This window comes from Pituophis catenifer, unplaced genomic scaffold (assembly GCF_029215685.1).
Source record: "Pituophis catenifer annectens isolate HBS135680 unplaced genomic scaffold, rPitCat1.0.hap2 SCAF_1, whole genome shotgun sequence".
Classification (NCBI taxonomy): domain Eukaryota; kingdom Metazoa; phylum Chordata; class Lepidosauria; order Squamata; family Colubridae; genus Pituophis; species Pituophis catenifer.
The window spans coordinates 21,104,926-21,128,903 of NW_027256881.1; the positions used below are offsets into that span (position 1 = coordinate 21,104,926).

Sequence of the window (23,978 nt, forward strand, 5' to 3'; positions counted from 1 at the left end):
AGTAGGTAAATACCAAGTCCAGGCCATACAGCCAACCTGACATTATCTACTCATTGCTTAGTTCACACTAAGTCTTGCTCCTGTTTGCTTGAACTAACACTTTCTTCATGAAGGTTTTTAGTTACCTGGATAGGAAAGCATGATGGTTTGTTATGCTATCACAGTCATAGTTGGAGCAGTCACTTTGTTTCCGAGGCAATGGTTGTCTGGGCTCTTCATTCTCCATTATTCCTGAGATATCAATATTACTTTTGCTGAGGCGCTTGAGGTCTTCTAGATTTGAATCTTCAGCTGAAACAGGTTTATCCTAGAGAAAATTTATTTATATGTCTGTTTATTTTAAAGGGGAAAATTACTCTGATGATACACATGAAGGGGCTGTAGTGTTGATACAATTTTCATTCCCAAAGTTTACTGCAATCAACAACATGAAGTTAGTTTTTAAAACTAACATATATGTGTGGCAAAATTTAGGATCTTTGGACAATGAGAGAAAAACAACAACAGAACAGATTCCAGAATAACAGAGTTGGAAGGGACATTGGAAGTCACTAGTCCAACCCCCTAACCCTAACCCTAACCCTCTACTATTTCAGATATCTGTCCAGTCTCTTCTTAAAAGCCTCCAGTGATGGATCACCCACAAATTTTGAAGGCAAGGTGTTCCCCTGGTTTATTGTTCTCATGGTCAGGAAATTTCTCTTTAGTTCTACGTTGGTCTTCTCTTTGATTAGTTTCCATCCATTGTTTCATGTCTTGCCTTCAGGTGATTTGGGAAATAGGTTGATCCCTTCTTCTTTCAGGTAGCCCCTCAAATATTGGAACACTGCTATCATGTCACCCCTAGTCCTTTTTCTCACTAGACTAGACAAACCCAGTTCTGGCAACTGTCCTTTAGCCTCCAACCCCTTAATCATCTTTGTTGCTCTTTTTTGCACTCTTTCCAGAGTCTCAACGACTATTTTATAATGTGGCGACCAAAACTGGATGCAGTGTTCCAGGTATGGTCTAAGTTTTTATAAAGCGGTACTAATATTTCACCTGATCTTGATTCTATCCCTATGTTTATGCAAATTAGGATTGCATTGGCTTTTTTGGCTGCTGCCACACACTGCTAGCTCAAATTTCATATCAATCATACGAGATTGCTATGCACCTGTATTGGTGCATAGTGTACATATACAGTAAGCTCACAGGAGTTTTATACCATTTCACTGTCATGGCATTTCAAATAGTTCACAGCTTTCCAGTTAGCAAAACTCCTATTGTAGATGATAAGCTATGCAGTGGCTGCCTTCTCTGACATTCTCCCATGCATACCTGAACACTGCTGCTGCTGCCTCTTCTGCTGCTGAGTTGGCTTTCATCTGCTAGTCCCGTGCTATAGCAAATGGCATCAAAGCCCAACATTCCTCCTACACAGTCCCCCACAAGGCACACCTGGAAGACCAAGAAGAAGCACCAAGTTTGTGATTTGGCCCAATCAGAGAAGTTCACTTTGAGCCCTATGTCATTACAGTCACATACCATACAGTATTATGATTAACCAAATAAATATTTCATGGCTATTTTTATAGCTTACAGGATTGCCTGGTTCACACAGCATCATGGTGATACCTTGAACTGCAAACTTTTACTTACTTTTACTTTACTTTTTTTTTTACTTTTATTTGATTTATATACCGCCCTACTCCTGAAGGACTCAGGGTGGTGAAGAGCCAACAATAAAATACATATATACAAAATTTAAAAAGCAGAAATAAAATCAAATTAAATAGTTTGGCCCAGACAAATTAAAACCCCAATCAATTTAAAACAAATTTAAATTTTGAGTATTAAAAATATTAAAAATATTAAAATTATTAAAATTGTTTAAAAAGAGGGAGAAAGTTAGGCCAGGCCCGCCTGGTGAAATAAAAAGGTCTTTAGAGCGCGGCAGAAGGTGCGCAGATCCGGGATCCTCCGTATCTCCGGGCGGAGCTCGTTCCAGATAGTAGGTGCCCCCACAGAGAAGGCTCTCCCCCTGGAGGCCGCCAGTCGACATTGTTTGGCCAACGGCACCCGGAGGAGCCCCTCTCTATGAGAGCGTACCGGCCGGTGGGAGGCTACTGGTGGTAGTAGGCGGTCCCGCAAGTACCCAGGTCCTGAGCCATGGAGCGCTTTAAAGGTGGTAACCAAAACCTTGAAGCGCACCCGGAAGACCACTGGGAGCCAGTGCAGCTCGCGCAGGAGGGGTGTTACATGGGAGCGCCATGTCGCTCCCATTACCACCCGCGCGGCAGCACTCTGCGCCAGTTGGAGCCTCCGGGTGCTCCTCAAGGGAAGCCCCATGTAGAGAGCGTTACAACAGTCCAGGTGGGAGGTGACGAGGGCATGAGTGACTGTGCGTAAGGAGTCCTGATCCAGAAAGGGACACAACTGGCGAATCAGGCGAACCTGATAAAAAATCCTCCCAGTCACGGCCGTCAAGTGCTCTTCTAAAGACAGCCGTGAATCCAGGAGGACGCCCAAGTTGCGCGCCCTCTTCGTGGGGGCCAATGATTCGCCCCCAATAGTCAGTGATGGCACCAACTGACTATATCGGGACATCGGAAACCACAGCCACTCGGTCTTGGATGGGTTGAGCCTAAGCCTATTCCTCTTTCTAATGTTTTAGCATTGTGTAATGTGTGGTGAGAATCCAAAGCCAGACACAGGTGAGTCATAAATCTTCCAGTCACACAGCAAAGACATGAACGCAGGAAGGAATTTACAATAGAGTATGGCTCTTTACAGAGAGAAAATATTTCTTGTAGTTACCATACTGGAAATAATAAAATAAGTTTTCAAAATGTGAATTCACTTACATCAGCTGCATCGATAAAATAAGCTGATATAGCAAGTTTGCACATAATCAGTATCACATAAATGAGACATAAAATACAGAGAAATTAAATTAAGGTGTTCACATTACTATGAAAATCAGGATAGGGATCATCCAAAATTGCACTGGATTGTAGCAATCTTAAGAAAGGTTAATTCTCCAAGCCATTTCCCTGGATATAAACATGCTTACTTCAACTATAGTTTACTTATTATAAAAGAACCTAGTATTGGTTCAGGACTACACCTTCTCAAGTCTAAAGAAGCAGGCTTCCACTACACCATTATGCTAATTTATCCTCTTGTTTCTAATTCCCCAGGCACTGTTTTTTCTATTGCTTTCCTTCCAAAGTTCTGTGAGAACTCAACCAGTTCAATCCGCAGTCCAGTCTGGTATGAAAAGCAGTATGATATGAAAAAGAAAATCTGGAGACCACAACTACTAAGCTTTTATTTAGCGCCAGTACTGTGCAAAGTACATCACTACTCATTAGTAGAACAGAAGAGTAGAAAAAAGAATGTTTTTTCCCCTTCCTTGTGGGGTTTTGAAGGAAGTTAAGGAGATTTTTTCTTCTCATAAATTTTATCTCCTCTTCCACATATTTTTTCCATGGAAATGATTTTTATTGCATTTTTTGAGGATCAATAGTGGAGGAGAGGAAAGTTATGTCAAGGTGAGGCTTGGGAGGAATGGCTGATGTTGTAAGAAAACTAAAATGGGTGATTTTTATAGGAATCCTTAAGTTAGAATTTCAGGGACGATGTTCTTCATTCCTACTTAACAGAAAAAAACGAGATGCTGAAAAACCCACTCCAATAGACTGCCCCTCTCTTCCCGAATTGCACCTATCTGACCACAAAATAACTATTTATCAAATAAGAACTGATTTTTCCTCTGTTCTCTCTATTTTTCGATATCACATCCTCTACAGTTTCCATTTCAGAGTTATTTGTTAGTTGAAACATGAAATAAACATAGGATAAACTTTAAAAAGTCAATGAGCCAGTATAAGTAACTACAAATGGTCCATCAACATGTCTCTAGAATTCTCCAAAGTTGAGCCAGCATCCCAGAGTTATTACTTATGCAAATAACTCAAGGAGGCAAACATATCCAACACACCTTCCTCCTCTTATTTACTCCACAAGAACAACACTGTGAGGTGGGTTGGGCTGTGAGTTACTGGCCTAAAGTCACCCAGATGGCTTTCATGACTAAGGAAGGACTTGAACTCATGGTCTCCCACTTTCTAGCCTAGTGCCTTTACCACTAGACTAAATTGGTGACATGATATTTCCTTTTTTTAATTTCACAATTATGTAGAAAGTTACGCCTGTTAAAAATTTTAACAGACAACACTTATTTCCTGAAACTTTCCAAGCACCAATATTTGCAAGGTGAAATGGGAAGAGGGAGAAATCCACTCCACTCTCTCAAATGATAGCACTCTATTACTATCATGCCTCTGTAGCCCTCAGAAACTGAAAATAAGTGTGGTCTCTGCCTGAAACGTAGATTTCCTTTCCATTTAGATCAGTCCACAAGCGTCATACCATCTATTTCAAATACCAAGATTTCAGGAAGCAAATTATACATGGAACAAAAGTACAAGGGCTAGGAGCCTGATATATTGTTTAATTTCTTATTTTGTTACTAGTAGCGGTGGAGTATTTTCTGATTAAAGAAATAAAGAATGAAGTATATACCTTCTGCACAAAAGAAATTTTATCAGTTTCAGTGTACTGATATGATGTCTTTTAGATTTTCCAGCAGGAAGAAGAGTGGTCATACCTGCCCATTAAAGCCTGCCCCATCAGGAGATCCAAGAAATTCATTATAAACTTGGTTGGCTCTGCTGATCACCATGGCAACCGCATTCTGGTACTGAGGAGAAGAGATCGCCAACAAGGGCAAGGCGGCCAGCGGGATGTGATCTTCACTGCTACTTAGAGATGTCTCATCATAACTGTAAGGATTCAGGCTAAATGGAGAGAAGGGGATGGCAATGCAGATTATCCACAATTAAGAACAGGAGCATTATAAATATTGGGTTACATTGAGGATGGAGAAAAGATATGGCAATTTAAGATGAACCAGGACACAATCAACTGAACTGACATTAGTCACCCCCAGTAGTCCAATTTTTAAAGGTTTTGCCGCCATTATCATGATTTTCCCGGGAAATATATAGTAGTCTTCCCTTTGCTTTCTGCACCGCTGTGCACCACACCATGTGCTGTTCTTCTGAAGCCGTTCCGACCAATATGGCCTCCTCCTTCAGTCGATACTGATGAGCCAGCTGCCACACACCAGGCCTGTTGGTCCACGGGAGGTATTTGATTCCCTCCAACCCGCCGTTACAGCATAAAGCCATACTGGGTAGGGCCCCACAATCTGCCACCCGGGGACGTGCTCTGTGGGGGTTCCAGGCTCCCCCTGAAATGCCATGGCTTCATCGCTTCAAAATCTAAGGGACTGGTTTGGATAAGCTCAACAGCACTTTTTCATGCGGCTCTTGATAAAAATAGGATCGCCAACATGATCACCAATGTCCGATGACGGATATGGCACAAGAAGAAGTAGTCCAATTCTTCAAAAGTATTTTGAAGACCATCTATTTCCTGGTAACAAGAAATTTTACTTTTTGTGGGTAAAAATTTGCATAAATATGTTGTTAAGCACCTATTTGTTTTTAAAAATACAAACTCAAGTAAGTTGGCCATCCTCTCATGACACTCTCTTATCACTGCCATTTTCTCTATGGCCCTCTATGGCAGGGAAGGAATTATCTTTAAAAGACCAGGTAGTTTCCTTGGGTCTTTCTCCTTGAACTTTCTGGCAGTCTAAACAGTCTTTACCTGTTTCTGCTTTAGAGCTTGCCTACTTTTCATACATACCATCCTGCCTGCATCTTACATACTAATGGAGAAGGTCTTCCTAGGGCTGGTTGAGATGAACAGTATCCTGACCCATGTGAATAAGATTTGTCATGCCACAAACTCAACTTGCTTGATATTCCTAATGCACTTTGCCCTATTAACCTGCAGTTGGCAATACGTGGTCAGGAGCACATGATCCTCAGCTGAACACAAGATGGAAGGAAACAGTACACCAGGAAGTTAGCTTCTCCAGCTTAAAAATGAAGGAGAGAGACCCAAGCATTTCTCTGGATGTAGAGAGATGGGGAAGAAAAGTCATATTCCTGAGATCTCAAGGGAACTGGCATTTTGGACAGAAAAACACCAGCACTGGCTTGATGTTATCACCATGCAAGTGTCCAACACAGAACTTCGATATAGTCCCATGCAGTACAGTTTGAGAGGCCTTTTTTTATGATCACACCAAAACATGGGATTGACTGTTTGGAGAGACTCTCCTTATAGTCTTTCACTAGTTGATGAAAGCCTTAATTAGGAAGAGGAAGACATTTGTTTTAACAGCATGTAAAATTTAATTGCTGTCTTTTGTTTGCTACTGTCAGTCTGTTTTTTTCATTAATGCATATTATTTCTCTTGGAATGATCACTCCAACTGGTTTCAATTGTCAGCTATTCCAAGAAAAGTGTCAGCCCCACTTAATAAGGGGAGAGGAATTAGTGAATTGCTAAATAAGAAAATTTAAATGGTGGGAGAACAAAAAATAAAAATGAAAGCTTGATGGTGAAGTTCAACTTTGGGTAAAATGAGAAGGGAAGCAATGGCTGCAGCAGCCATTACAACTTCCGTCTCCTTATTTTGGTAAACCTGATTAGGGAGAAAAGATGTTTACTCTTGTGTGAATAATTTTTGGAGACTACCGGTAGTTGCTAAACTTTTTGACAAAACATTGCTAAATAACACACATGCATACACACACACAAAGGGAAAGGTGAAGGAATATGGAGGCATGGGCAAATGAACAGTTTAGAAGTTTCCATAGTTGTGAAATAAACGTGCTAATTGCACACTCTTTTGTGCCTTGCTCTTCACACATCTTGTACATTCTGCTTTTCAGCACAATGCAAATTCCAGGTGAAAAAAAGGATGGGAGCAATCCTGCCCATATGGCTGTGCAAAACTCACCAATAAAAATATGGGTCCTCTAAGACAGCAGTCACCAATTGGTGGTCCGTGAGAAAATTTTGGTGGTCCACAGAAAAATTATTTGCATTTTTCATATTGCACTAAATCGGGGTCCTCAAACTACGGTCTCTGGGCCGAATACGTGCAATGAACGTTTGTGTTGCTGCAGAGTCTCCCCCTTCGGGGTCTTTTTGTTCAGGGCAGAGGGGGACAGAAATTCCGACTTGGGGTCTGCTTCAGCCTCCTGGTGCAGGGCTTTGGTGAAGGCTGGAGGGAAGCGCCACTGGTGGCAAAGAGAAGAGGGCCTTGTTCCGGTGGGACTGCATCATGGCCTGGAACTGGCTGACCATCTCCACCCGCTATGTCTCCAGGCGCCTGTACCTGGCCTTGCACCCCTGTAGGTCTTCCCTCTGTTTGGAAAGCCTATGCTCATAGTCCTCAGTGAGGTGCTTCAGCTGAGCTTCCTTCTCGGTCAGATCCAATTTGAACTGAGCCAGCTGTTTTGCCAACTCTTTCTCATGGTGACTGCTTAGCTCCAACAATTGCTTCCTGTTGGGGCCCTAAGGAGCCCAGGCGGGAAAGGGAGGGGTGGCTGAGAGGGGAGGGGCGAGTAGAGGCTGGCAAGGCGCCCCTTGATGTGAGTGACATCGAGTTGGCCATGCCCACCCAGTCACATGACCACCTAGCCACGCCAACTCAGCCGGTCATTATGCTGATCATATTAGTAGTCGGTGGGATTTAAAATTATGAATTTAGTGGTCCCTGAGGTCCAAAAGGTTGGTGACCCCTGATCTAAGAAGCACCACATCAACATCATGGAGATACTGAGCCATCAGTTCTCAGCAATCATGATAAGACAGGGGTCTCTGTGAAAGAGGTCCTGGAATACCCCCCCTACTCCCCCCCCCCCCCCGCAAAAATCAATGAGGAAGAGAAGCATTTTACAGGCTGCTCAGCTTTGCAAGTATTAAAGGTTTTTCTTTGGTTCAATTTACAGCTTTGGCTTCACCGTTATTCCCTGGAAAAGCATTTCCATTTCTCTTCTACTATTCTGTGAATGACCAATTAGATGCCACAAGGAGGCAGTATGGACCAGCACTTGTATAGGCTGGAGGATAATTTTGGCTTCTGGGTGTCCAAACAGAGCCTACAGCAATAGAGAAAGCTGCCTAATACTAATCCAGACAATTTATCTTAGCTTAGCACTAGCTACACTGGCTGGCTGCTGCTATACAAGACTGCAAGATTTCCAAGCTCTATCTTGGACAGTGGGATTGAATTGAATTCATGTGAAGTATTAGTACCACTCTACAGAGCCTAGGGACGTGGTGGCCCAGTGGCTAAGACGCTGAGTTTGTGGAACAGAAAGGTCAGTGGTTCGAATCCCTAGTGCTGCATAACGGGGTGAGCTCCCGTTACTTGTCCCAGCTTCTGCCAACCTAGCAGTTCGAAAGCACATAAAAAATGCAAGTAGAAAAATAGGGACCACCTTTGGTGGGAAGGTAACAGCGTTCTGTGTGGCTTTGGCGTTTAGTCATGCCGGCCACATGACCATGGAGATGTCTTTGGACTGCGCTGGTTCTTTGGCTTTGAAACGGAGATGAGCACCGCCTCCTAGAGTCAGGAATAACTAGCACATATGTGCAAGGGGAACCTTTACCTTTACCTTACAGAGCCTTAGTGTAATACTGCATCCAGTTTTGGTCACTATAAAAAAGATGTTCAGATTCTGGAAAGAGTGAAGAGAAGAGCAACAAAGATGATTAGGGGGCTGGAGGCTAAAACATGAAGAAAGGTTGCAGGAATCGGGTATGTCTAGTCTAGTGAAAAGAAGGGTGAGGGGAGACATGATAGCAGTGTTCCAATATTTGAGGGGTTGCCACAAAATGAGGGGGTCAACCTATTTTCCAAAGCACAGAAGGCAAGACAAGAAACAATGGATGAAAACTGATCAAAGAGAGAAGCAGCCTAGAACTAAGGAGAAATTTCCTACTGGTGAGAACAATAAACCAGTGGAACAGCTTGCCTTCAAAAGTTGTAGATGCTCCATCACTGGAGGCTTTTAAGAAGAGACTGGACAGCCATCTGTCTGAAATGCTATAGGGTCTCCTGCCTGAACAGCTGGTTGGACTAGAACACTTCCAAGGTCCCTTCTGACTCTGTTATTCTATGTTCTATGTTTTAATTGGGAGCTTCTGAATACAACACAGATGCTGGATTCTGAGCTGCATCCCTTCCCATTCCAAATTGAAGCTCTGGAGAGTACACAATCATCTGCCTTCAGCTGGAAAGGATACCGAAGGTTCCAGAAAAATGCTCTTTTGAGCTCAGCCACTCAAATTACTCCTCTCCATCTAAAATAGCCAAACAGCTGCAGGGCTTGGAACTTGGGAAAAGTTTTACAGAGCCTGAAAGAAGAACTTTAAATTACGGTTCAAAGAAGGATGTAGATCAAGATAGGACAGCTCAGAAAAATAGCCATCAACTCCAGCTTTCAGATCAGGATCCTCTAAAGCAGCGGTGGCCCACAGGGTGCTTAGATCTGGCCTGTGGGTCTGGCCTGGAAACAGCAAAGGATCGGCCCGCGGTGCCTCTGCTAGCAAAAATAGAGCTTGGGTGTGTGTGTGCGTGTGGCCTCTCCATACCCCATTTTTGGCTGCAACAGCCTCCTGCAGCCCTCTGCCAGTGAAAATGGAGCTCAGGGGGCCATGTGCGGCCCCGGGGATCCATTTTCGCTGGCCATGGGCTGCAGAAGGCCGTCGCTGCTGAAAATGGGTCATGAGGGCACACGCGCTGGCTCCCTTGGGCTCTGTTTTCGCTGGCAGAGGGCTAGCAAAACGAACTAAAAACAAAACAAAAGGAGAAATGATTCCCCTTTTGCATTTGAGCATGCAAGAACGGACAGGAAATAGGAAAGGGAAAGAGGAAAGACAAAGAAAAAGAAGGGAAGATGGGAAGAGAGCAAGGAAGGAAAAATAAGGAAAGTGGGGAAGGAAGAAGAAAGGAGAATGAAGAGGGAAGGAAAAAGAAGAAAAGGGAGGGAGGGAGGGGATTATGAGAGTGAGGGAGGGTCTCAGGGAAGCCCTGCCTTAGCACTTGACCACCACAAGTGCCCGCCGACACGAGTGATGTTGAGCCACCCCCACCATGGCCATGCCTACCACCCCCCTCCCCCGGCCCTCTGAAGTCAAACACAATCCTGATGCGTCCCTCAATGAAATCAAGTTTGACACACCTGCTCTAAAGCAAAAATGTAGAGCAGCAAGATTGGGAAAAGTTGGTCAGGCACCTTGTCAGGAACTCTCTGTCTTCCATGCTGCTGCCACAGGTTCGCAGAAACAGCTACAAATTGAGAAAATGAGCTCCAAGTGACTGAAGCAAGGAGACCTATAAAAAACTATATCAAGCTTTTTATAGGGGAAATTAACCTCTGTCCAATGTAGACTGCAAGCAAACTCCATCCTGCTCATAAACACTGGGCACTGTTTCTTACAGCACTATCTTAAAGGTTAAACAAGAGCCATTATAATTGTAGTGTGCCAGATTGACTTGCTTATTTCAGGAAACAATGTGAATTTCAGCCTTCTTCAACTCTGCAGCTCTTAGTGCTTTCCCCTGTTTTGCTCCATTCCAACCCTTTCAAGCCTGCTGCTTTACTGTTCCTGTCTTCTCCATTTTATTTCCCTTCCCTCCCACTTCTTTTAGTCTTCTGTCCTTCCTGTCTTTGACTTTCCTCCGCCCTATAATCAAGGGGCTTAACCGATGTCAGCAGGACATTGTTCCATTAAAAGCTTAATTACTGCTACAACATCTCTTTGCTGCTTTCTATCAATAAATTGATAGCCTGTGTTGTAATTCTGATTATCTCTCAATGATTAGTGGACTGTGAGATATCATCTGTTGTTCAAGGCATGTACCAGCTGAAATCTAACTCACTGAGATCTTTTTCAAGAAGCAAAATATCCCTACAGTAACGTTGACTAGGCAATAGCTCAAGACCCTGCAAAGATTTGATGGGATAACTGCATTATTTAAAACATATTTATTCTAGAAATGAGTCAGGTTAATAGTTAGCAATTAAACTTCCAGTTAGACATTGCGGGGTGGGAAAAATGCAGTCCTTCCTGGCAATAACACTCCTTCCCAAATACAGGTTCTAACCTAACTCCTCTTAATCAGAAATGGGCTGGAAATGTGAGAGTTGCAGCCACACAAGAGCATCAAAAACTGCCATTCTAGGAAAGCTATTCCAATTCAACTAAGACCTTCTCACTTGCACTGAGCCACAGCACAATCATTACCTGACTATTGTTTTTGTGCCCCCACAATGTTGTCTTCATTTTGTCCCCAGTCTATGAGCGAGAGCCTCAATTTGTCCTCTGCTATTCTAGGGTCAAAAGTAGCATTTCCATCCTTATTTTGAAATAACCAAGGGCTGCCTTGAAGTGTGAAGGCCTGGTAGGGGGCAGAGGGAAAGATGTGCCCAGCAGGGAGGAAAGGAAGTGAAAACTAGAGCGAGCATCCAAGGATATGATAGGTTCAAGAGGATACAGGCTCTCTGAATGCCTTATGATTACAGGTAGGAAGAAAAGGGAAAGAAGAGCTCTGTTGATGAGACCTGTAGTATCAGGCCCAGACTTCCTTCTTCCATGCTGCAAAAGAATGGCAAAAATTGCTAAGTCGTTTTCCACCTGGTTATACAGTATTATGCCAACTCACAAGGGAAATGGCTCAGTTAGGAGCACATGCAAATCCACTGTTTCGCTTCATCAGAAAAACTCTTCAAGACATCAGCCAGGCTTTCCAGGAAGTCATGTGAGGCAGAGGTGGGTTTCAGCAGGTTCTGACCAGTTCTAGAGAACCAGTAGTGGAAATTTTGAGTAATTCGGAGAACCAGTAGTAAAAATTTTGACTGGCCCTGCTCCCATCTATTCTCTGCCTCCCAAGTCCCAGCTGATCGGAAGGAAGTGGGGATTTTGCAGTAACCGTCCCCTGGATTGGGGATGGAATCAGGGGTGAAATGCTCCCGGTTCGGACCGGATCGGGCGAGTAGGTAGCGATGATGGCTGGTGGTTCAGAGAACCTGTAGCAATGGAAGCTGGAGGCTCCGCCCACCCGCCCACCCGCCCCATTCCCCGGAGTCGGGGAATGCACCATTCTACTGCCCATCTTTCTCCCGCGTCTGGCTGTCAGGGAAGGCAAGCGCCTGAAAGGTACCGGAGTCGCTCACTCTCCTTCTTGAATGAGCTGCTCTGGTCCACGCGCTGGCTGCGCAAGCACACACTGTTTATCTAATTCAGCGGCAGGTTGGATGTGCGCTTGCGCAGCTGGCGCATGGACCAGAGCGGCTCATTCAAGAAGGAGAGTGAGCAACTCCGGTACCTTTCGGGTGCTTGCCTTCCCTGACAGCCAGCCGCGGGAGAAAGGTGGGCAGTAGGAGTCGGGGAATGGTGCATTCCCTGACTCCAGGGAATGGGGCGGGTGGGCGGAGCTGCGTGGCAAAGGGCGAGTGGCAGCGGCTCTGCGGCAAGGCCGGCGTCAGGGAATGGTGCATTCCCCGACTCTTACTGCTCACCTTTCTCCTGTGGCTGGCTGTCAGGGAAGGCAAGTGCCTGAAAGATACCAGAGTGGGGCGGGTGGGCAGAGCCGCAGAAGAAAGGTAACGACACGCCGGCAGAATAGAAATTTTAAAACTTCCTACTGGGTTCTGTGGGCGTGGCTTGGTGGGAGTGGGTCTTGTGACTGAGTGGGCGTGGCTGTGAGTGACTGAGTTGGCCATGCCCACTCAGTCACAGGACACCCCCCCCACCAAGCCACGCCCACAGAACCGGTAGGGAAAAAATTTAGATTTCACCCCTGGACGGAATGGAGATTTTACAGTATCCTTCCCCTGCCATGCCACACCCACAGAAACGGTAGTAAAAAAATTTTGAAACCCACCACTGATGTGAGGGCTGGAGCAGAAGTTCCCAAATTTAATTCTACAGGGTTAAATGAATACACACATCTACTGCTTAAGATGTGGTGAGAAACACTAATGTAGGGAGCTTTGAAAAGGGGCTTCCAAAAACTCACACAGAGAAGAGTCTGAGCTATGAACATCTATCCACAAAAGCTAAGTTAGAAGATTCAGAAGCAATCTTCAGAAAATCTGAATGCTTACATTAATAAGTAAGAAAAGATGGGCAAAGACACTGAATTGACTAATGTTAGAAAGAGAGTCCTTGGATTTTGTTGGAGCACAGCCTATGCTATCTCCTCTAGGTAGCACATTTTTTCTATGGAAAACAACAAAAAGGAACTCTGGGATAGTCTGGAAATTATTTTGACTCTAAATATCTCATGGGGCAGTGTGATGATTCAGCAGTTAAGACACTGGGCTTGTCAGCTAGCAAACTGATAGCCTGGGTTTGAGACCTGAGTGTTGCGTAATGAGTTAGTCTCGTTCATGACCACCCAGTAATTAGAAAGCATGCAAATATAAGTAGATCAATAGATACCTAGGTGGCTCAGTGGCTAAGACGCTGAACTTGTCGATCAGAAAGGTCGGCAGTTCGGCGGTTCGAATCCCTAGTATAGGTCTCCTGCGTGAGCAGGGGTTTGGACTAGATGATCTCCAAGGTCCCTTCCAACTCTGTTACTGTTACTGAAACAGTGTTCTGCAATGTCATGCTGGCCAAATGACTGCGAAAACATCTTCAGAAAGCACTGGCTGATGGTCTCAAAATGGAGAGGAGCACCGCCCCGTAGAGTTGACAACAACTAGCAAAGTAAAAACTACACAGATTGCTTTCCTTTCCTGAATATCCTGTATGTAAATGACAGAGGCTTAAAGACAGAAAGATTCAAAGAAATTTAAAGCCTAATAGCTCTTTTCAATCTGACATACTCCAGGAAAGTTGGACTGAAGTTTCCATTTAACCTGGACAGTATTTCCAGATGTAGGGGAATATAACAACATCAATAATAATTTATTAAATTTATATGCTCTGTGACTGCTAGCGTATGAGCCTCCTTATCCAAGAACTTTCCTCTGATGATACTCCCCATTCAAGGCAACCTGCTCATTTTAATCATATGTACAGTATAGCTATGCTGAAGATTGTCTCATTTAAACTGAAGGATGAACATTAATTTTTCAAAGGAGAGGAAAGGTTGTTTTGTTTTGTTCAACATCCTGTTAATTATTTCTGTATTTTTCTGTATTAGCTGGTGCAGGATCAATTCTTCCTTCTATTCTCTGCCCCCCCCCCCCATTCCTGGAATAATCACCAGGTGATGTCACAGAGACAAACAACAAAATGAATTTGACTACATGAGGCTGATAGTCGACTGCAAACAAAGCCAGATTGAAAGACAAATGCAAGCGAAAGACAGTGCCAATGAAACAGGCAAAAACAGAAAGAGCAGTTTTGGTTCAGTTCCAGTTAAATGTCAGCCTTCCTTGACCTCAGCCTTATAATTTTTAGAACATAAATGCTGCCTCTCACCTCTGAAGATAGCAGAGCATCATTTTCTCTAGGCCTCTGGTCAAACTGACTTGGAATATAATACTGACCGCTTTACAATCTCTGAACACAGAGGAACTCCAGAATGACATGTTGAAATCTAATTATTTACAATGCTATTTAACTAAATTAATGTCTCTAAAGGCACAGAAGAAAACAGCAATTAGGGCAGGAGCAATATTTTGACAGAGGAACCAGCTCACTTAGTGCCAATTATATTGTTGTAACTAATGAAATGAAGGTAGGAGAATAGAAAGTTTTCATTCTGCTTCTGAATTCATTTCATAGTTGATGCAAAAACCAACACACTGATCGTTTTGAAGATTCTAATTATATCTGATATTTTATATATTTAATCAGCAGAACTTTCATATGAACCAAAGTAGGAGGAAATATTTATCGCCCAGCAAAGAAACGCAATGTGCAACCACCAAGCTTTCAATTTTCAAGTAGGCCATTCAGCATGCAAGGAATTAATGAACAAGAGATTTTCTACCATCTGCTGAGAATCACTTATGTTGTCAGCTTTCCGGAAAATCAGCAGGGAGAAGGCTTCTTCTTCTTCTTGTGCCATATCAGTCATCAGACGTTGGCGATCATGTTGGCGATCCTATTTTTATCAACAGCTGCATGAAAAAGTGCTGTTGAGTTTTGTCCAAACCAGTCCCTTAGATTTTGAAGCCATGATGTTATTCTTCTGCCTGGACATCGTTTGCCTTCAATCTTTCCTTGGAGGATTAAGTGAAGTATGACGTATTTTTCTGAGTGACGCATCACATGTCCAAAATATTCTAACATTCGCTTTTTTATGATTTTGATTATTTCCCTTGGTTTTCCCCAGGCAGCTTATCACCTCCTCATTTCTGATTTTGTCAACCCAACCTATACGTAACGACTGCCTGTAAATCCATATTTCAAATGCTTCTAGCCTCTTCAAGTGGCTTTCTGTCAGAGACCAACTCTCTACTCCGTAGAGCAGGATAGAAAAGACGTAGCATCTGACAAGCCTGATTTTCAATCTTAGGCTTATGTCGTGACTGCAGAAGACCTTTTTCATTTTTGAGGAATAGGGAGAGGGCACTTGACTTATTTCTTAGCCCCTTGCATTCATGGGGCCATCAGTCTCTCTCCTCTAGCTTTTTTCTCCCCTGAGCAATTAACACATTTCCATGCTTCTCTCATGAGTTCATTGTTCAGATGTCATAGAGTTCAATTGGTAAGTTGGCAATAGGTACATAAGCAAATATCTTGGTGGAAACACGGTCAGCCCTTGCTACAGAATGTAAAGTAACTTTAATAATCTGCATGACAAAAACAGATTGTCTACAATTATCCAGGATACTGAAAGATGGCCATAAATTTTATTTCTATGGCTATAGGGTTTTATTACATATGGCTAATTTCTGGGAGCTTATTGTCTATGTGCAGCCTTTGGCAGCTGATTAGTTAGTGCATACTACTTATCCACCTTTTCTTTGAAGGCACAAGTCAACGTATGTGGAGATCTCCGCTATGTTTATCCCCAGAACAGTTTTGTTTGCCATGGCGAGAGTAGGAAGAAAAAAAAATATTCTTAATGTTTAGATTTGCAGAGTTGGAGAGGCATTCTGAGAACTGGGTACCAATTCCAATTGTTGTCCATCTCCATGATATATGCTCCTCATTCTGTCTCTGAAAAAGAGGGAGAGGGAAGAATCTAAACTACCAATTAGCCGAGGGTCTTTGGCCCCCCTTTGCTGAGCTGAAGTTAGAATACTCTTACCACGAGAGAAGACAATGGAAGGGATTCTTTTGCAATTAGAAAGAGGCATTTGGCTCTCCCTGTTCCAAAGAGTGAAGAACTTCACTACCATATTTTCCCTTTGGAGGGGAAGTGAAAATCCTGATTGAAACTGAGTCTTTTACGGGAAGAGACGGGACCCCACAAGAAAAGGGATCCCATCTAAAATATGGGTTGGTATATAAAATGATCAGATACAATTAATGTATAGTTGCAAGAATTATTCCAGTACCTTAAGTTTCTCCCATGTTCATGCTGTTTGTTGAAAGCACACAAACGGAGTTTTTAAAGAGAGGGAGGGAGCACAAAGAACACTCAAGAACAAGAGGCTTAAAAGCTCAGTGCTTCTCTTCCAAATGATCTGACACTCCAGATGAAACGGAACCGAATCCTTTGCTAAGTTCCTTCTTTTCTCCAAAAAGGATTTATCAGTGTATATCAATCCCCTGGACTGACCCCACCACTCTCACCTGGTGGCTTCATGTTAAGAAGGTGGGTTTTTTCCTAGTTTCCCGCAGAACAAAATAAATATTGCCTAAACCAATCTCAAAAGTGCACCATTCAGGAATTTTATTCTCAGCAGTGGAATTGGAGGTTTATGTTTTATTTCAAGCGCTCAGCTCATAGCTTGAGGTACATGTAACTGTACTGAGAAAATTCCCTGTAGGAATCTCAAAAAGCTAGAGGCACTAAAAAAAGAATCAACCAATACAGCCTGAGCCACCTGTGGCCACAGCTGAAAACAGAACTTTTCTTACATTCCCATTTGTGTACAATGTCACTATTTAGTATTATTGCTATTTCTTCTGTTTATTAACCTGTCATTTCTAATCCAGCAATACTTCACAATTCGTACTTCTTCCACAATAACAGTTTACAAGGCAAGCTACTATTATTCCCCACTTCTCAGATGGAAATGCACATGGAGGAAGAAGAGTTTATCAAAAGGTGTATCTCATTTCCTTTCCCACAAAATTGCCATAGAAAGCCTATTTACAGACCCCTCGCATCCTGGACATAAATGGTTTCAACTCCTACCCTCAAAACGACGCTATAGAGCACTGCACACCAGAACAGATTTTTCCCAAACACAATTACATCGCTAAACAAATAATTCCCTCAAGGCTGGCATGCTTATTTGTGGAATATTGGAAACAAAACATACAAACATTTCAAAAACCATATAATAAGAAACTCACTAATTGGCACCTGGTTGGAAATTAAACGTAAGCACTATATGAAAGTCCCAGGCTGGATATCTACATTAGAGGCAACAATGCACCCCAACACATCAGCTACTCAAAAAATTATATGATACAAAGAAGTTCTGGACATAAATGGAAGACTAAAATCACGGCAAGAGCTCAGGGACCAGGGTATGGAAATGGACTGGTGGCCGTACTTATTAATACAAACCAGATACAAAAAAAGACAGTGAAGAAGGAGGAGTTGAAATAAAATCTAACCAATTAGATAAATTATTAGAAACCAAAGAGGGAAAATTAATCTCAAAGATTTACAAATACTTACTAGAGTTCGATTTGGCAGAAAATATAGTTAAAGGTCAAATGATAGCTTGGGCTAGGAACATTGGAAGAAATATACAATTGGAAGAGTGGGAAATGATATGGGAAAATAATTGCAGAATAACAAAGGCAACAACATATAAAGAGAACCATTACAAGATGTGGTATAGGTGGTACCTAGCCCCTGCTAGATTGGCAAAAATGTACGCAAATTTTAACCCAATATGTTGGAAATGCAAACACTGGGAACCTTTTATCATCTTTGGTGGCTCTGCCCAAAAATTAAAAAATTTTGGATGAAAATTAGAACCTGGGTAATAGAAATAACAGAAGAAGAGATTGACCTAAAACCTGAAATTTTCTTATTAGGTATACTTAAAAAAAGCAGTAGAAAAGAAATAAAATACATCACGTTACACATAATCACGGCGGCTAGAGTAACCCTAGCCCAATCCTGGAAATTAGAACAGTTGCCAACAGAACAACAAATAATCCAAAAAATATTTATATGTGCAGAAATGGATAGATTAACTTTAAAATTAAACGATAAGGAAGACTCACAGTATTTCCAAATATGGGACAGATGGTATGAATGGATTAATCGATGGAAAAAAAGTAAAGTCAAATATAGTAAGAAATTAAAGGTAACAAATATACACCATCATTAAGAAATTAAAGTTAATGTATATATATATTCACATGTTTAAATATTATAGATAGATAATCCTGTTTATTAGTTTTAGTATGTATGTATTTTAGAATTGTATTTTTTAGAGTTAAGAACGTTTTGTACAATTTTTATCTTTTTATATTGAATAAAGTTTGTTTTTAAAATTAAAAAAAAATAATTCCCTCAACACTGTCAAACTAGTTATTAAGTCTGCATTACTATTAATCTTCTCATCGTTCCTATCACCAATCTCCTATCACTTATGACTGTATGACTGTAACCTTATTGCTGGTATCCTTACAATTTATATTGACTGTTTCCTAATATGATTTGATTGCTTATTTGTTCCCTATGACTACCATTAAGTGTTGTACCTTATGATTCTTGACGAATGTATCTTTTCTGAGAGCGTATGCACCAAAGACAAATTCCTTGTGTGTCCAATCACACTTGGCCAATAAAGAATTCAATTCTATTCTATTCTATTCTATTCTATTCTATTCTATTCTATTCTATTCTATTCTATTCTATTCTATTCTATTCTATTCTATTCTACTCTACTCTACTCTACTCTACTCTACTCTACTCTACTCTACTCTACTCTATTCTATTTCCTAGTTCACTGAAATATGTAATATGATAGTTAAGAGCAGGGGTGAAATTCAGCAGATTCTGACAGGTTCTGCAGAACCGATAGCGGAAATTTTGAGTAGTTCGGAGAACCGGCAAATACCACCCTCTGGCTGGTCCCAGTGGGGAGGGAATGGGGATTTTGCAGTATCCTTCCCCTGCCACACCCAACAAGCCATGCCCACAGAACTGGTAGAGAAAAATTTTGAATTTCACCCCTGGAAAGAATAGAACTCACTTTGCCATGAGGGAGAAGGCTTCAGAGCAGACGGCTGGACAGGGAACAAGTCTGATTACAATATGGCCGAGTGAGGAAGGGAAATGGGCCTGGGTCACTTTCTCAAATACAGAGGTGAAGGTGTTGACGTCAGCCATCTTGCTGCTGGGCTCCCCTGCTCCTGTATCTAGGATGTTGCCCCCATGAAGGACGAGAATCAGGACACGTGTTCTGCAGTTGCGCAACTGACTTCCTTCCTGGAGAGGGAAAGAAAAAGAAACCAAATGATTTGTGGAGAAAGCAGCCTTGTTTTATGCTACATTTACTGTATGAGAAAAACAGCAAAGCTCAGATATTATTATTATACTTTGTCATTGAACCTCGTACAGCAAAATTAAATGTCACCCTCAGTGTACATTATACATAAAAAATAAAACCAAAACACACATCCTTCACATGAATTGAAAACCCCTGATATTGCATTAATATTGCACTATACAGTAGAATTCAATATAGCTACTGCCCTGGGATAGAAGCTGTTTTTTAGACTATTTGCCCTTGTTTTTATTGTCCTGTACCATCTGCCAGATGGTAATAGTTCAAAAAAAGGGTGCCCAGGATGAGTTGGATCTTTAATAATGTTTTGAACTTTCTTAAGGCAGCAGGAGCTACAAAGCTATTCCAAAGAGGGGAGAGGGCAATCAATGATCCTTTGGGCAATGACGTTAACCCTCTGGACTGCTGTCCTATCTGCCACTGTGCAATTGGCAAACCATACACAGGTGCAGTAAGTTAAAATACTCTCTATGGTGCAGTGGTGAAGATCATCATATATCAGGAATCAGTAGTCCTAGATCAGTGGCCCTCAACCTTTTGGGCACCAGAGACCAGTATCATGGAGAAAGATTTTCCGCAGACCAGAGGTGACATTGGTTTTGAGTGCTGCTTGCATCCTGCAGATGGGGCTTTGCTTCTTTGTGCAGCCTGTTCCTGGTCCACGCACTGGGGGTTGGTGGCCCCTGTCCTAAATTATTCACAGGCTCTCACTCAAGAGAAAGTAGAGGGTGGAAAATATGATCACTGCAGAGAGTAATTTATTATTTTCTAGTGCATTTTGCCATATTAGAAAAAGCTCAAGTCTGCAGAGTAAAATATAACTTGAAACCATCATTAACATCTTTATTGTGTGCTTCTTAGAATCGCTTTTTTATGAGATGGATGGTTATATGACTGATTGATTGATAAATAAATAAAATGTTTAAAATTAAAAATAACAGAGCCAGGGATGTCTCTCTATCTTGCTTCCTCAGTAACAGAATCAAATCCCAATACATGGATGAAGATTGTGATTTACAGTAGTTAGCTAAATAACAGCCCAGCAAATGTAATTTTGGAGTCAAAGACAGTTTTGACTGCTGAGAATCAAAAGACTTTCCCCCTGATGCATTGTAACATCTGAGATTTTGGAGCATGTTTGTAGCAAAATCCTAAGAGTCACTTAAGTGAGATGGGAGGTATAAAAATATGATGATTAAAATAAACATTCTAAAAATCTGAGTAATGTATTGCTATAAATCAGTGGTGTCCAACTTTAGCAACTTTAGGACCTGTGGATTTCAATTACCAGAAACCCCCAGCCAATATTCTGGGAGTTGAAGTCCACAGGTCTTAAAGTTGCTAAAGTTGGATAGCTGAAGCTGCCTGAAGCATGATTCAGGTAGTAATTCACCTCAGTGTCCTCATGGATTTCAATGCTGCCCTGTGCAGGATAGCGATGTTTCCTCAGAGAGGCTCTGTACAACTCCCCTGAAAGACAAAAGAAGAGGAATATTATCTTTTTGCTTTCAATATTCCAATTACCAAAAGCTGTGAAACGGATTGCTGTGTTATTGATATGAATCTTCAGCCAAGATCTAAACAGCCATGGTTTTGTAATTCTGACACCTCAGCCAGTGAATTGACTGTACTTCAAAGGCACCCATTTCCAGTCAACAGTAATTATTTTGTCTTGTCCTCAACTGAGTTCTTGTAAAAAAAACAAAAACAACAACAACCCCAACAACAACTGGAAAATGCTACTGGTTATCGAGGGGAAGATTTTCTTTGGCTATTCATGAGTGCCTACATTATGGAACAGTGTTTTATTTATCCGTTAAATATACCTGTATATCCTGTCTTTTCTCCAGGAGATCAAGGTAGTATGTATAGCATTTTCTCACTTAATTTTATCCTCACTAGCTACAAAGTAGGTTAGAAAGAATGACCACCAAAAGTCAAGCAATGAACTTAGCTAAATGCAGTCTGAATTGGACTTCCCTTGCTTTGATAGTATTGTTGTTAACTACCTTTCTTCACAATCATCTGAAAGCATCAGTTGTCACCAGTTCAATTTATGACCAAAACAACATAGCATTGTTTGCTTTATTGTTTCAAACCAACAAATGACCTTACTTAGTTCATGTAGATGTTGAATAACATAGGATAGAGAGTTGTGATCTGTGGCATCCCACAAAAGAAGGATCTAAGAAGCAACCTCTCCTCAACCAACACTGGTTGAGTCCCAAGGAAATAATAGAACTATCATAAAATAGTACCCCTACCATAAAATGATACCCCAACGTCTAGAACTAGTCCCAAAGGATATTATAGTTAACAGTATCTAAAGCTGCTGAGAAATCAAGGAGCACAAGGATGGATGCACCATCTCCATCCTGATTCTACCACAGGTAATCTACAAGCTTAACCAAGTCTGTCTCCATACTAAATTCCATCCTGAAACTCAACTCAGTACAGATAATCTGCTTCCTCCAGAGTTTCCATCAACTGCATATCAAGTGCAGTTTTCAACAATCTTCCTTTAAAAGAGAGACGTTATTTAAAATCATTGGGTTAAAATATGGCCTCTTGAGAAGGGGATGCACTATTGCTTTCTTCAAGGAGGGGATACTACCCCTTCCTCAGAAACGCTGACACGATAGAAAGCATTGATAGATCCCCTCCTTGGCTGCTTTCAAACCTAGGAGGATCCTCGGTTCAATAACTAGGTGGCTAAACTGACAGCACAGAGAACCCTGTACATTTTCTCAGGAGTCACTGGTTCAAACGCATCCAAAATCACATCACAAGACTGGGCTTTAGCTTCCATGGCCAGATCTGCCCGTTGGAGTTGATCTCTTTATTCACCAAGTAGCCAGAACAGTTCTGAAGATATATTTCTGCCACTTCTATCCCTCCCTACCCAGAAGAGACTGGGTCACTCTGAATAGGGCTTTCAGTCTGATCCCCTAGGTCTTTCTTATTTATTTATTAATTCAATTTATTAATTCAATTTGTATGCCGCCCCTCTCCAAAGACTCAGGGCGGCTCTTGATGATTCGATGCCAACTGGTGCCAATTTTTTGGAGATATCTATAACAATTATTGGAAAAATACATTTACTCACATACTTATCAGCTCTCCACTCATGTAAATTAGGGAGTGACCCTAATGGTTTGAGATTATGTATTTTCATAACAGGGATGTTATTATTCATGATTAATGTCAGTATTATTTTTAATTTATTGTATGTCTATTGCTGGTCGATGACAGTAATAAAGATTACTGTACTAAAAGATTAGATTTTTTTTTTAAAAAAAGAAAGCAGATGATGTCCTTTTTTTAGAATCAGTCTACAAATGTGACAAAAGTGAGAGATAAACTCAAATTGTCCCAGACACAGATGGCAGTGTAATCAAAGAAAGCCATTGAAAGGGCTAGTACATGGGGGGTGGCGGGGTGGGGGAAGAGCAGGAGTGTAAAGAAAATAGGAAAATTTCATTACCTGCTGAAATGTAGCTGATTATATGGCAAATTATGTTTTTCTATTTGCAAGAAAAGCTTTAATGAGGAAAAATTATAACCGAGGCTTAGCGGGATTCAAAAGAACTTCTCAGGTGAGGTTTCAGATTTTTACCAGTTTTCCATGGCAATCTTATTTATACTGCTATTACTGCAATTCATGCTAATTACATCATTAAGCAAACTATGGGAACAAAGGAGGTAAAAATCAAATCTTGCACAGAAGGTGACATTCAGCATACATAATGGCTTACTATTCAAACAGCAAGGGGTGGGTGGGTGTTGATTGGTTGTATAATTTAACAATATAGATTTGAGAAAAATCTGCATGAAAATTGGACATATTTTGAAACAAGTTAGAAATGGCAAGATGACAGAAAATCCTATCCACCAAGAATTCTCCTATCTATATTTACCACCAAGAATCTTGTGATATTTTGAAATCTAAGCCACATACTAGGATCACAACGTTCATGGATCTAGAAAAACTTATGACGTATCAAATCTGTTACTCTTTAAAATGGCATAAAACTCCTGTTTTACTCCTACCTCTCCTAAAATTTCTTTGCAATTCTTTGACTTTCTGCTCTGCCCCAGCTTCGGATTCCCAGAGACTGTGACACACACCAAGCTTCGCAAACACTGTTTAATTCCAAACAAACTCCTTTCAAGAATGCAGGCTTCCCGTGCAAAGGGTCCTTATCAAAGTTATTAAGAACAAAGTCCAACAAAGGTTGGCAACCAGCCCAGAAAACCAGATATGAGAAGTCACTCGCTCTCCAAGATGCTCTGTAGTAATGAGACGTTGTTTCTAGCAAGAAAGCACTAGCTGCGTGCAACTTAAATAGGCTAAGGGAGTGGCCAATTATCCTCAAGCCCTAATCT

General features: G+C 41.6%; 1 protein-coding gene across 1 annotated transcript in view; it reads right to left on the reverse strand.

The window, feature by feature from the left end:
- Positions 1–23,978, reverse strand: part of PITPNM3 (PITPNM family member 3) — a 73,922-nt gene that overhangs the window by 26,422 nt on the left and 23,522 nt on the right. Inside the window, exons 5-9 of the mRNA XM_070931975.1 lie at positions 20,986–21,062; positions 19,278–19,513; positions 4,655–4,844; positions 1,321–1,440; positions 126–307 (exon numbers count right to left, since the gene is read on the reverse strand). Coding sequence (XP_070788076.1) covers positions 126–307; positions 1,321–1,440; positions 4,655–4,844; positions 19,278–19,513; positions 20,986–21,062 — 805 coding nt within the window. The remainder of the gene's footprint in view (positions 1–125; positions 308–1,320; positions 1,441–4,654; positions 4,845–19,277; positions 19,514–20,985; positions 21,063–23,978) is intronic.